The 15,190-nt window shown below is 40.5% G+C and overlaps 1 protein-coding gene across 40 annotated transcripts in view; it reads left to right on the forward strand.

Moving 5' to 3' along the window:
- DLG2 (discs large MAGUK scaffold protein 2) overlaps positions 1–15,190 on the forward strand; it is a 2,369,976-nt gene that overhangs the window by 2,181,120 nt on the left and 173,666 nt on the right. For all 40 annotated transcript variants that reach the window (XM_042238120.2, XM_060403917.1, XM_060403919.1 and 37 more), the window contains one exon: positions 13,026–13,140. In XM_042238120.2, coding sequence (XP_042094054.1) covers positions 13,026–13,140 — 115 coding nt within the window. The remainder of the gene's footprint in view (positions 1–13,025; positions 13,141–15,190) is intronic.

The raw sequence follows: 15,190 nt of genomic DNA on the forward strand, positions 1-15,190 counted from the left end.
GCAATTCTTTCTTAAACCTCAGTTGGAAAATGAAAATTCTTTTCGTGGGAGAGCCAAGGAGGAATAGAACATACTTATCAAAGTCTCTACATTTTCAGAATGGCTAGATCACTTCTGTTTATCAGGATGAAGAAGTAGTCACATCAGCAGCCTCTCTCCATCCATTATCAAACATTTCTCAGGCATCTGCCATGAGCCTAACAAATCACAAGCAGATCTTTACAGGTAATGAGTTTCAGGTATGGGACATACTGCAAAGGAAAAATATCCGTTGTGTGTAATGGAAGGATCTGTCATAGGTCAGGGAGTTGTCTGAGAACTTGATGTTGAAGACAGATGGGGAAGACGAGAAGCCAGATAAAGACCAATGGAAAGGTGTTCCAGGCAGAGGGAACAGCATGGATGATCTTTTGTAGCTGGAGGAGAATGAAGCTTGAAAAACCTGAAAAGCTAGAATTCGAGGAAAGATAAAGATCAGCTAAGTTGAGCAGGGAGCTTCTTGCCTTTACCAGGAATTGTTGATGGGCTGAAACCAAGGCAATATTATAAAGTAACTACCCTTTGATTAAACATAAATACATTTTAAAGAAAGAATTGTTGCCAGTATTCAAACTAGAAGCTAGAGCTAGTTCTGAAATTGCCATCACTGTGGAAATCAGTGTATACATTAGATAGCAGTGGTGAAAAGTCATTGTGTGCAGAGGCCACATTGTATCATCGTATCACTGGTATCTAACTCAGAGCCTTGCCATGGTTGATGCTCAGGAAACGTTTGCTGACTGAGCAGAAGCATTTGAGCAGCACAGCACGTTCATGGCTGTTACCTCCGTGAAATCTCCAAACAATGCTAGGTCTAGGTGTCCCATACCCATTTACCATGAGCCAACCAGGACTCAGAGCGACACACGTGGGGATACCTGAGTGAGGAGCCCGGCCCTGTCATTCCCCACACACTGGACTTGTGAGGAGGATGGCACTGTGTTGCCAGCGTTCTAATTTTATTAAGTGAGGACATTTACTCCTTTTAAGTAATCAATTTAAATGTTTCTGTTATGAACATCTCAAACATACACAAAATTGAAAATTTTCAAAGAATGCTTGTGTACTTATCACCCATATTCAATAATGGTCAAGTTTGCCAATTTGCATCATATATGACCTAAAATATTTTTTTGCTGATGTATTTTACAAATCCCACCATTATCTCTTTTCATCCTTATGATATTCAGATACTATAATGAGAAAAGAGAGAACCTGTTCTTATATTACCACAATGCTGTTACCACACCCAACAGAATTTAAAACAATTCTTGGTATGATACAATATGCAGTTTTTAACGACTTAAAGTTTCTTTTTTTTCAATCAGGATCCAAACAAGCACTGTATATTACATTTGGTAGGACATTTTGACAACAAAAAAGAAAGAAAGAAAGATGTTTAGACAAAAAACCTCCACAGTCTATTATGTAAGTTTAGATTTATGAAGTGTTCCTACGCTCAGCCTTATGTTCCATGGGGTGACCCGGCCCTGCTCTCTACAGCCACTCTGGAAATCCATGCCCCAAATTGTTGCAGATTCTACAGTGTTGGAGGCAGGGCTGACTGCTCTCTCCTGAGCATGTTCTACCTCCCTGCAACCCTGTGAGTGCCGGTGTGTGTTCGATAGATAGAGGGCAGCAAATGAGCCTGGCAGTCAGCCCAGATGTGGCGAACCTGCACCAACAGGAGCCCTGGTTTCCAGTTGACTTCAAGCCTTAAACCCAGGATCATACTAATGACATACTGAGAAGCTTTCGTTTGGGAATTGTTTTGGAGAGACCAAACAAAGCTTTTTCATGTTGATCTTACCAACCTGTCTTACAGAATTCACTGTAGGTATGAATCTATAGCTAGATTGGAAATTGGTCATTAACTTGTTACCCAGGGTGACCGAGCCAGATAGCCACGGACCTGTATATGTCAGGAGTAAAAGAGGGACCAGCAGAGTTGCTTATAGAGCCAAGTATAGTATCAGTGTAGTGAAAAAAAGCTGGTTGAGGCTGGAGCTAGATGTGGATTCAAATCCCAGCTCTTCTGTGTGACCTTGGACGAATTGTCTAGCCTCTCTATGCCTCCATTTTCTCTTAGTGTTCTTCCCTTTGTGCTTCTGTTTATCTCAGAATGGTGGGTTATCCTCTGAGATAATATGTATATGTATTTCTCAAGATGCTATTAAAGGATAAACCTGATAGGAATGTTGTGGGAGCAAGACCAATGTTTGTACCCCTTATGTCACGCAAGAGGTCTGCCAACCTGCCTACCTCTAGAGCCAGGCTGCATTATCTTCTTTCTCTGCCCCAGCCTGTAATTAGGCAAGAATATCATCCTTTTCATTGGGCAAGATCTAACTGATTATTACTGCAGAAGAACACAGGAAGCTTGAACATTACTATTTTAGCTCCTAGTTCCATGATTTTAACACAAAAGCAGCAAAGACAATCCAGCAAAGATTTCACACTTTGATTTGTGAAGGAAGCCTTTCCTTATCTGGTTGGATGTAGTCTTAGGCCCTTTGCCTTAAATTAGAAGGCCCAGCTCCTTGATCCTTCTTCTGCCGTACCATTACCTACGAATCACAGCAATTAAACTACAGCCCGTGCGTCTCAGCTCTGAGCCTTTCACTCAACCTGCCAGCAGAACCTTCAGAGAGAATTGCCATTGGCAGCTAGGCCCCAGTGATATCAGAGGTTTCCACTTATCCCTCAGGAGTTTTGCGTTTCCTCTCTTAAGCATGATGCCCTTATGTGGTTTTATTTCCGTTATCAAGACAGAAATCTAATTTCACAACTTTGGGGACAAATGTCAGATACTGAAGAAATAGTCTAGGCAGAAGGGAAATTTTGAAAAGGCTGTATTGATAAGAATTATTATCATCACTTTTTATGGTATTCAGTTTGTCAAGCATTTTTATATCTGTTTTTTCATTCAATCCTACAACAACCTCATAATGTAAGTAGGGTGTTAATATTACCCTCATCTTATAAATGAGGAATACAAAGTTTCAAGAGATCTTAATCTTTTTTCAATTCATAGATGCTATCACATTTAATTTTCAAGCAATCTGACGAGGCTGGTGGTGTTTTCCTGTTGTATATATGAGAAAACTAAGTCTGCTGTGGGTTGAATAACTTGCACAAAATCCACACTGTGAACTAGTGGAGGAACTTAAGATTTAAAGTTGGATTCTGTTTATTTCAGAGCCTTAAAAAAAAATTAACATCAGGCTACTCCCAGTTGACTGAAGACACAGACTTTGCCAAATTCAAAAAGTTTCTGGTAATAATAATCCTGGTAATCAAAGAAAATCTGCATTTATGAATAATAATCCTGGTAATCAAAGAAATAATAATCCTGGTAATCAAAGAAAATCCTGGTAAAGAAAATAATAACCCTGGTAATAATAATAATCCTGGTAATCAAACAAAATGCATTTATGAATCCATAAAACAAAGTTTTCGTGAAGCCAAATTGAAATTTGATGTATCTAATTTTCAGACTTATATGCACATTGTACAGAATAACTGGTTGGGGATTCAGACTGTTGTTTGTCCATAAAACTTACTTCATTTCATGTGTTAAAGAATTCCTGAGCATTTACTGAAACCTCTTTAAAGGTTTCTAACCAGACTGTGCCTAGAAATTGTTCTAGTCAAAACAAGTGATCCCAATTCTACTGAGAGAGAGAAATAATGTATCTTAATTCAGTGTGTTATTAAAACTTGCTCTAAAAGGTCTGATCTACCTAAAGAATGAGCTTATGGTTACCAGGGGGAAGGATAGGAGAAGAGATAGCGAGGGAATTTGGGATGGTCATGAACAAACTGCTGTATTTGAAATGGATAACCAACAAGGCCCTACTGTATAGCACAGGGAACTCTGCTCAATGTTATGCAGAAGCCTGAATGGGAGGGGAGTTTAGGTGAGAATGGCTGAGTCCCTTTGCAGTCCACCTGAAACTATCACAACATTGTTAATCGCTATACTCCAATACAAAATGAAAAGTTTAATAAAACAGTTTTAAAAATAAAAGTTTAAAAAGCAATGTACACTGATCCACGTTATAGTAGATTTAGCAAACAAAAAGATCAATTTTTCCCCTCAAGTCTTTATTTAGCTTGCCCAGTTCAACAATGGGGAAGGAAATGGCAATGGAGAGGGAAATGGCAACCCACTCCGGTATTCTTGCCTGGAGAATCCCATGGACAGAGAAGCCTGGTGGGCTACAGTCCATGGGGTCGCAAAGAGTCAGACACAACTGAGCGACGAACACACATTCAGCAAACGTTTACATTAACATTTATTAACTGATAACCATATGTCATACTCTGTTCCAAACATTAGGATACAGAAAATGTATGACCATGTCTTGCCCTCATGGTGTCTATAACTAAGTTTTTAATGCCCAGTGCTAGAGCATTAATGCTCTTACTTTGTGGAGTTCTGAAACAATAATAGACTCACCCTGTTGTCTAGGAGTCCCAGTTATATTTCAATTCTAATGAATTTAGTTTTTAATCTATTTCTCTCTCTTTCTCTCTCTCTCTGTCCGTCTCTCTGTCTCCTGGTCTTCCCCACCATCAACAGACACACAGTAGTTTGAATTAGAAGTAAACCAAACAACATCTGTAAATCTTCTGCAGTGGAAAATTCCATGTCGCCAGTTGAACACAGAAGCAGGATTGCAGTCCGAGAGATGAGTTAAGGAAGGAGCTGGGATAAAAGGCTAGTAAAATCCTAAGGCAGAATAACGAGCCTGTGTAGATCCACTGAAAATCCTCCCTTCCAGTGTCCAGAGATGAGCTCTCTTGATGGCAGGTGGGCGTACCAATACACACAGGGGAGGGGAGCCCATCTTCTATAGCAGTCTGTAGAAACAGCAGCCTTCCCAGCATGACTGAAAGCAGCCAGAGACGGAAAGCTCTGGGCTGTCTCTAAAGTCTGATGGAACATGATGGCGCCTCTTGTGTGCCTGTCCAGCTCTGAAATTTTGGGGCAAATGCATAAAAGAAGAGGTGGTGAAATGGGAGCTTTTGATTTTTTTTCTGAGTGCCAAGTAAATAGAATTATTTTTGTATCATTCATTATATAAAAAAATTTTTGACAGAGTATTGCTCCTTGGATTTGAGGCATAACCAGTACTCTATGGCGGCCCTCCTATGCATGCCTATTTGATTGCATCTAGTGAAGACTAATACATCTCTGATATTTTCCCGAAGAATGTACGTCTCATAGTTTTTCACTTTTACAGTAAAATTGTCTATAATCTTTTGTAAAAAAAAAAAAAGGCGCCTAGTGTAGAAAGAGCACTGATATATATGTTTGGACTATTCTAGTTTTAAGCACTTTTATTTATCCTGTTATATTGTTTATAAGGTTAACATTTTCCCTCTTCTATACACGTACGTGCCAGCTTGTGAAGTCTAAATGACTCTTGAGTCCACCGTCTCTAAAGAAACAGTACTGCTGCTGCTGTGTGTGTGTGTGCTTAGTCGTGCCTGACTCCTTGCAGCCCCTTGGACTGTAGCCTGCCAGGCTCCTCTGTCCATGGAATTTTAAGAATACTGGAGTGGGTTGCCATTTTCTACTCCAGGGGATCTTCCTGACCCAGGGATCAAACCTGCGTTTCTTGCATCTCCTGTATTGGCAGGCGGATTCTTTCCCACTGCACCACCTGGGAAGTCCTACAGTCTTTCACAAAGATTTAACCTGCCTCAGTTTCTCCTTAGTAATATGTATCTGTATTGGCTTCTCCCCACCATAATGCTATCTCATTACTGTTTAGAAAGTGCTTGATACTCATATAAGAGCAGAAATATATGTGGCAGATGTTCTTTTTTATTCACCCCAAGAAACCAGAAAATTAAAGGCTACGCACCAGCCTGTGTGTGCGCCCCTTAAGGCAAAGAACTGTCCAGTGGACTCAGCATTCCTATCAGTTAGCGTTGTGCTCTCCATATAATAAACCCTGAGGAAACGTTTGCTGAATAAATGAAGAAGTATTTCCCCCAAAGAAATGGAAGCATTCACAATTGCTCCCGTGTATCTCACTGCTGGAACAGTGACTTGTCTGCATGTTTCCCATACCCTTCCTGGGTTCTAGTGACAGCAAGTGTCAAGTGCAGGTAAACAATATTGTGACCCAGCAGACTGCGTGCCACTGTAATTCACCCCATCCCTATTGGAAGGTGCCCCAAAGCCCAGGCTTCGTTAGCTTATAAGCCACTGAGAACTTCTAGCTCAGGTTTATCTATTTAAAACATCACTCCTTGGGTGAGTGGCAGGTAGTTTCTTCAAACTACTTTCCCTGGAGCGTGCAAATGGGTAACTCGGTAGGAAAGCAGCCCGTTCTGCTTGGATGTGCAGAATCCTGCTCACAGTCCAGTGATTTGCCAGTTGCTGTTAAAACTGCGTATGTATCCATAATGAGCACATAGGAATAGGATACTGTTGTCCCCACTAATGTGGCTGAGGACTGGGAATGTATTTGTCTTAAGGGGGCCACCACAGTGAGAATAGGAACCACTGTCTTACATTTACAGAAAGCTCCATGCCAAATCTCATTCTGATTCTCACACCACTTTGTGAGAGGAGTCTCGCAATTTACAGATGAGCACGCTGACACTCAGGAACTTCCCATGGTCCTGTTTGTATTAAATGACAGGATTAAGATTTAAAGCTGTCCTGCTTTGCTCGCTGCGTGCCCTGGTAAGTGACAATCATTAGTCAGCTGCACAAGGGCACAGCTGTGGAGGGGTAGACCACCCGCCAGATCACTTCAAGGACGACATGCCGATGGCTCATGCTGTAGTCTAACCCAGTGAGCTTATTGTTTTCTTCTCTGATGCATGGCTGGCCATCAGAGGCTTGAAGATGTGAGCAGTCATTCAGTTTTAATCAACGCAGATGAATCCTGTTGCATTAAGCAACCCCAGACTTCTGGGGCAGTGCCTTCATTCCTGTGTGGATGATGGGGGTCAGTTTGCTTCCGGGCCTCCTTGTTCACACTTGACAAACTGCAAAGGAAGCAGGTATATGGCAGAGCTTCCTCTCATGTGTGGCAAGGGGCGTTCACACCCTTGCCCTTGCTCCATCCAAGTGTCCATCAGTAGCTCAAAGCCTTGCAATGATACCAATGGACAAGATCACTGATATTCCTGAAAAAGGCAGTAGCTTCAGAACTGGGCATCATTCTCCTGACCTCCAAATGATTGTGGATTTGTGAGAGGACCCTGAGGTGCCATTCCGTGGTTGCCCAGCAGGTGAACAGTCCACCCTAGTGTCAGGCGTCCCCAATGTGGCCATCTGTAACTCTTTCCTTTCTGACCTGGTCGAGACGTCAATTCCTAACAGGCAGAGTAAGGCTGTAATAGGGGCCACTGAGAGCAGACACAGGTTTCCATTTTACCTGGAACAGAAAGGGGTTATGACTTTTGCAAGCAGTGAACAAGAATAGGTGTTAAATTACATATGAAAATTAACAGCAGGAATTATCAGTCATTACCAATCAGTCAGCTCTCTCTTGTAACCTTCCACGTATCTTGAAGTAGGTACAATTATTATTCCTGTTCTGCTTACATATGAGGAAACTGAGCCCAACTTTCACAGTCATGCACAGCTAATAAATGGGAGAGCCAAGATGCTTTTTAGAAGCAATTTTTTTAAAATTGAAGTATAGTTAATTTATAATGTTGCATTAATTTCTGCTGTAAAGCAAAATGATTCAGTTATATACATATAAGCATGCTTTTCTTTTCCATTATGGTTTATCACAGAATAGTGAATATAGCTCCCTGTGCCATACAGCAGGACCTTGTTGTCTGTCCGTCCTGTATATACTGGTTTACATCAGCTAATTCCAGACTCCCTGTCCTTCCCTCCCCTTCTCTCCCCCCGCTTGGCAGTCACAAGTCTGTCCTCGACATCTGTGAGTCTGTCTCTGGTTTGTAGATAATAGGTTCATTTTTTGCCATATTTAAATTCCACATATAAATGAAATCATATGGTATTTGTCAATTTCTTTCAGACTGACTTCTTTCAGTATGATCTCTAATTGCATACATGTCGCTGCAAATGGCATTTCATTCTTTTTTATGGCTGGGTAGTTTTCCTTTGTATATATACCACATCTTTATTAACTCATCTGTCGATGGACATTTAGGCTGTTTCTGTGTCCTGGCTATTGTGAATGGTGTTGCTGTGAACATACGGGTGCATGTACTCTTTGAATTAGAGTTTTGTCCAGATATGTGCCCAGGAGTGGGATTGCTGGATCGTATGACGGTTCTATTTTTAGTTTTTTGAGGAGCCTCCATACTGTTTTTTGTAGTGGCTTAAGGTCCTGCTGTTTTAATGCAGTTTCCCGCCTCAGCCTTATCCTGCTTAATTTCCTTGTCAGGGTCTCGTTCAAGAAGTAAACTCCTTTAGGTTCTGTCGTTTTCAAAACTATATGCCATGTGCCTAGTACAGTCCCTTGTGTAGGAAAGGAGGCATGATAGACCTTGAGGTTGGAGAAGCAGAGATGAGTGAGGCAGAGCCACTCTCTAAGGAGTTTATGGGACAATAAATGAGGACCAGCATGCATGTAATGCAGTTGGTGAGAGGACAGAGAGCGTGCTGTTGGGAGGGAGGGGCGGAGAATGGAGGAAGCCTGGGTTCTCAGGGAGAACTGTGGTGTTTTAATAGGCACTGGGGTGTGATGGAAACAAACTGGCCTCACAGAGACCCAGGGTTGAATGCTGGCTCCATGTCCAGTGAGCTCTGGAACCGAGAAGCTCTGTGACTGTGGTGAAGTTAACCTCTCTGGACCTGTTTCACTACCTCTAAAATATATACTTACCTCAGAACTGTGTTAGGAGAAATAACATAATTTTTAAGTACCTAGCACAGAAGTTAGTTTATTGCAGGTACTCAGTAAACATGAACTTTCCCTTAGAATAAAGACTGAGCACTTTGAAATCTCATCAGGGACTTCCCTGGTGGCATGGTGGAGAAGAATCTGCCTTCCAGCATAGGGGACAAAGGTTTGATCCCTGGGCGGGGAAGATTCCACATACCACAGAGCAGGCTGAGCCCTCTGTGCACGACTCCTGAGCCCGGGCTGTAGCGCCCAAGCGCTGCCCTTGAAGCCCCCACGCCTAGAGTCTGTGCTCTGTCCCAGGAGAAGCCGTCGCAACAAGAAGCCCCAGCACTGCAACAAAGAGTAGCCCCCCCTGACTGCAGCTGGAGAAAGCCTGCATGCGGCAGCGGAGACCCAGCACGGCCCAGGATAAATAAAATAAAAATCTCATTAGACTGTGTTCCTGAGTGTTAGGAACCTATTGGAAAAGATCCCAAAGAGGAGGGCATGGATGTGAATGAAACATCTGGGGAGAGAAGAGAGAATTAAGATTGAATGGACATGGTGGTGGTAGCTTTTTAACTTGTTGAAAATGTAATTTTCGGTCCTATTATAAAACATAAAGAAGACATACTTCACAATTCATGCGTCTATTTTCTTGTTTATTTCTAGAGCATTCCTAACTGTAGCTTGTTTATCTCTAAGAGGCTGGAGACATATCCCTCTCCTCTCTGTCTGTCTCTCTATCTCGCACATATTCACATGCAGAGACACACACACACACCCCATTTATATTTACAAACTTAAATCTTATTGTTTTTCCTTTGATGAAATTACTTGTAAAGCTTTATTTTTCAAAAAGGGACAAAGAAGGATAAACACTTTTGAATATGAGATTTATGTTTAATATGATTAAAGTGGAGAAGTTGAGAACAAGATGGCTTCCAAGTAAGACAAATACAATACACTACGCAATGTAATACCTCCCCATCCATAGCGGGGAAGGTAAACACTGTAGAATATGATGCAGAATAAACATTTTAAAAGCATGGTAGGAAACATTTCGGGGATCTGATGAGCCATCCATTAAGGAGAATACAGGAAGAGTCTAACAAAGTGCCAGTCGCATGCAGTTAAGTATCAGGAAACTGTTTCCAGACTGTATGGCATGGCTGAGATGGGAGAGCTCAGAGACTGCCAAGAGGGAACAGTAGAAATAACAGTGTAATTTGTGAGTGACCCTAATTAAATAGGAATAAAGCCTTGAAATTAAACAGAATAATTAGCCTTGAGAAAAGAAGTCCTAGAGGAGAATCATCTTGTCTTTCTTCATTATTAAAAAAAAATGTTGAAAATGGGCAATTTCAGTACCTGCAGGCATTTAAAACTGAAATTCATTTCAGTTCTTCTCCCTCATTCATTCATTCAGAAAATGGATTTTAGGTCTTTGTCATGATGGTGAAGTCATCCAAGTGGTAAAGGGGGTGTCTTGGGATTTAGTGATTCTTAGGGGCGATGTGTGGCATTTAGCTGGTGACAGTATGGAGCATGGCTCAGGAGATACAACTCCAACTCTGTGTTCCAGGATAGATTATTTTCCCCAAAAAAAGCGCTCATGGGGACCATGTGGCGTCTGTGCAAAGCTTGACTGAAACTTGTGCTACAGCTTTCTAGTGGCCTGCCTCGAGTGTGCTCACATGCACCAGGATCCCTGTCTGATAGCAAAGGCTGTCATATGGGAATTGTAAATAAGTTACAGCCTAAACTGTGGGATATAATTAAGGGTATTAAGAAACATGATACTTATTATTTAAGAGAAGGTAGGAAAATATCCAAGTTAACACTGCTAAAAAGGGAGGAAAGAGCATTACCATAATATATAATTGTGATCTCACATGTGTGGGGGGGTATATGTGTATATTCAGATGAATATGGCTGCAAGTCCATCACCCACCATCTATGTACCTGCAGGCTATGCTGTAGGGAAGACCAGGAGTGAGAGGAGAAGGGGCGATGGGGACCTCTTATTTTTTATTCCGTGTTTCTTTTTTTATATGTTTCACATTTTTACAACATCCGTGGCCTTCATTTTGTAATTTAAATAAGAAATGAGATAATGCCCATGAAGCTTGAAGCATAACATCTGCCATGTGGCCGGCAATAGATGTTAATTGGATATTAATAGGATGGCAAGAAAATATGACTTGCTCAGAATGACTTAATCTGCATATTAGCATCATATTGATGGTTGTATAAATAAGTGTTTTCTCTCCCCGCTAAAATGAAGTGAAATATTTCAAATTACAGTTAATAGATTTTAGGTATTTAGGATTTAATTATTCAAAGAGAAGTTTTGAACAGGAAGCCTTCGAAATCTAGGTAACATGAGACTTTGTTTAAGCACCAGAAATTTTCCCTCAGCTGTTAGGGTTTTATCTTTAGAGTGCGCGAGCGAGAGCTAATCTGCTTCAGTTGTGTCCAACTCATTGTGGCCCCATGGACTGTAGCCTGCCAGGCTGCCCTGTCCATGGGATTCTCCAGGCAAGAATACTGGAGTGGGTAGCCGTGCCCTCCTCCAGGGAACCTTCCCAACCCAGGGGTCGGACTCACGTCTCTTCATGTCTCCCACAGCAGCAGGCAGGTTCATTACCACTAGTGCCACCTGGGAAGCCCATCTTTGGAGTCCTAAACTTCAGAAATATTTAACATTCAGAATTCATTATTTTCTGTCATTGAAAACCAAGATCAAATCATTTTTCTTCTGGAATTCTGTACCACAACCACCAATAGATATTCAGTAAATTGAATTTAAATTTAATTTTGTGGAACTTTTTATTATAAAAAAATTTGAAATATACTGTAAGGAGATCATCTTGTATTATATTCATTTAATTATTCTTGTTTTCTGAAAAGTTATGAATAAATTGAATTGAAGATCAATTTGTTTTCTGAAATATATTAGAGCCTCTCTTAAAATTCTTCCTGATGAATTGCTTTGCAATTAGAAGAACCATTTACAATTTGAATTAACATGTTCACAGTTATCTTCTGGGCAAATTGAGCCTTTTACCTAAAGCAAAATTTTCCTAAAGGGAGATACTGTTGTACCAAGGAGATGGTAGACCAAGTTGGGATTCAGAATATGAGAACTTCAAATTATTTCTTTTTATATGCTGACTGTGTTACTAAGTATCTTAAAACTTATTTTTCTGTCTTTATTTTTATTGGATTGATGTGGTGAAAATAAATTTCCTGTGATGACATAGTATATTTTAATAATTATATTTCCTTGATTTTTAAGACCCCCTATATTTTTTCTTTGCATACTTCTAAAATAGATTTAATATTTTCTGACCCTGATCTCCTGAGAAGCTAATTTTTATATATTGTGTTAGAATTGATGAAGTTTGGCATATGATGTTTTATATTAAAGATATAAGGCAAAATTGAGGTACAGAGTAAGTAATCAACTTCTAAGACATCCCCCCCATCAAGAAAAGAATTTAGCAAAAGTAAATGGTGTTTTTTTCACAGTTCGTCACCAAACACTTAGTTCTCCAGTCTATCATTTGGAAAGTGACCTCCTCCTCCTGTGTACTTTTCAGTAGTGGGGATTTGGTGGTGGTGTGTTTTCAAGCTTGCCTTTTGGGAAGTAACTGGTTTGTTCTTTCCCTCTTGGGAATGTCTACAAATGAATAAAATGAAAGTGAACCTTCTGTATTCCACTAGTCTTGCATTGTGCATTCCTCTGTTTCTTGGCAAAGGAACCAACAACAGGAACAAAGGGCTGCCTTGCTGCTGCTGCTGCTAAGTCGCTTCAGTCGTGTCCAACTCTGTGCAACCCCAGAGACGGCAGCCCACCAGGCTCCCCCGTCCCTGGGATTCTCCAGGCAAGAACACTGGAGTGGGTTGCCATTTCCTTCTCCAATGCATGAAAGTGAAAAGTGAAAGGGAATTCGCTCAGTCGTGTCCGACTCTTAGTGGCCCCATGGACTGCAGCCTACCAGGCTCCTCGGTCCATGGGATTTTCCAGGCAAGAGTACTGGAGTGGGTTGCCATTGCCTTCTCTGAGGGCTGCCTTGAGTGTGCAGTATTTCTAACTTGCTGAAGGCACAGAACCAAATTTGCCATCTTCATTTTCATTCCCAGATTACGCTCGATTTGAGGCCAAAATCCATGACCTACGAGAGCAGATGATGAACCACAGCATGAGCTCCGGGTCCGGGTCCCTGCGAACCAATCAGAAGCGTTCCCTCTATGTCAGGTAGGCAACAGTGTGTTTCTTACTGTGACCTGCGCTTGTGAGCCATCAGCTTGGGGAACAGAGCAACACCGTGTGGCAAGGGACACGTGCTCTTAATTAACCCACGCTCATCAGCACACCACTGCAAGACCTGAAGTCTAACCGTTGTGAAGAAATTTTAAAAATGTTATTAACTGTGTTAAATTAGTGAAAGTCCCCTGCTTTTAACAAGTTCTTTGACCATGCTGTGATCCAAGGTAAAGTTCTTAGCACAGGTTGTAGTAAAAATAGTGAGAAGAAATATTTTCAGTTCAGATGCATCTTAAATTGAATATATGGGCCGAAGCACTGGACATCTGCTTACCATCAGTATGGGAATAAAATATTCTCATATTTCTTCCTGGCCTACTTGACATCTATCCTATTAACTTTGGTATATCGATTAGAAATCAGTACTCTCTCAAAGACTTATGTCGTTTTTTTCTTAAAGTTTGGTAGAAGGACTTTTTCTGTGGCATCTTATTACCAATTGTTTCTCAAACCATAAAAGTTACTTGTTCCTTGCCTGACAAAACTCATTAGCTTATCAGAAAAAAAAAAAAAAGATGATTGATTTAACTTGAAATGCCTTCTGGTCTTTCATACCCATAATTAATTCTTGAGTAAGGTCTATCATCACTCAACTGTAACATGCACCTCTTCTTAGCATAAAGCCTCCTATATTCCTCTCAAAATATACTTTATCAGTGCTGACTCTAATTTTTAAAAACCCCAGAAAACAATACACTATAAAAGCTCAATAAATTTGAAATATCCAGTTCTTTATTAAAAAATAATGCATTATATTTCTTTGAGGATTTTATGTCATATTAGAGCATTAATTTCTATTTTTTTTCACAGAAACTAGGAAAATCTTCCTAATACTTTTAGGAAACTATTCCTCATTCTACTATCATTCAATTAAAAAGAAATGATGACTTACAATAATCAGAATGGTATTGTAAGTATTAATGGCCAAAGTGGGATAGTGATGCCCAGTTAATAGTGAAAATGAATCCAGGCATCATTGGGGGAACCACACCCATGCTCACTGTATTCTCTTGGGATCTGGTCTGACTCCCACCTAGGGTCGTATCCTTCAGACCTGAAATTTCACCATCTTGTCTTGACACGAGGTGCATGTCATGGACACTCATTGATATGCCGAGATAGATTTGTCCTGTTGGTCTCACTTTGGCTGCACGCTGTCCTTCGTGTGCCCTAGGTAGGCGTAGCAGGGCCAAGGAGGGAGGAGGATCCCAGAAGCCAGCAGCTTCTCAAAGGCTTTGGTTTGCTGGCCTCTCTGACAAGCACAGAGTCCCTTCTTATTCCAGGGAGTTCCAGTACCTCAGAAGCCCTGAGATTTAAATTTAAAAAAAAAATCAGAATATGAATATCCCAAATTTGTTCAACTGCATTTTGGAATATTATTTTGGTCCATGTCTGTGTAATCTGTGAGAGGAACTGTTGAGAACCACCCTAGAACACACCTTGTAGTGACGTCACAAATATGATGGAAAGCCGCTGTTTCTGTTTCTCCTCACTAGAGTTGTATTGCTGGTCTTTGTGATATAAAATATTTTCTAAATTCTGAAATGCTTTAGTTTCGGGTAGCAAATTAGGAAAAGTCAACTAAGTTAATAGGATAGAGATAAATGAGCTAAAATTAAAGTTATATAGAATAAAACTGGAAGGAAAAATGATCATATTGTTGGTATTTTGTTAAAAAGTAGAATGCATAAAAATGTTCAATGTACTAGAAGGAATTTGCTGAAAATATACCGGTAATAACTTAGTCCTTTTAAGTAAGTTGTGGAAGATTAGGAAAGTGAAATGAAGTGATATGATGCTATTATGTAAAACTAATAGACTTATTTAAAATAGTAGTATTGCTGAGAATCAGACCTTTACTCTCTGAAATGGTAAATAAAACTATAACATACAAAAGAGATGAAGACTTAAGGTAATAAAGAACATTGTCCTGTCAGTGCTTTAATAGTTGGATATTGTATTAAAGGAGGAACTCCTGTTA

This window comes from Ovis aries, chromosome 21 (assembly GCF_016772045.2).
Source record: "Ovis aries strain OAR_USU_Benz2616 breed Rambouillet chromosome 21, ARS-UI_Ramb_v3.0, whole genome shotgun sequence".
Taxonomy (NCBI): Eukaryota; Metazoa; Chordata; class Mammalia; order Artiodactyla; family Bovidae; genus Ovis; species Ovis aries.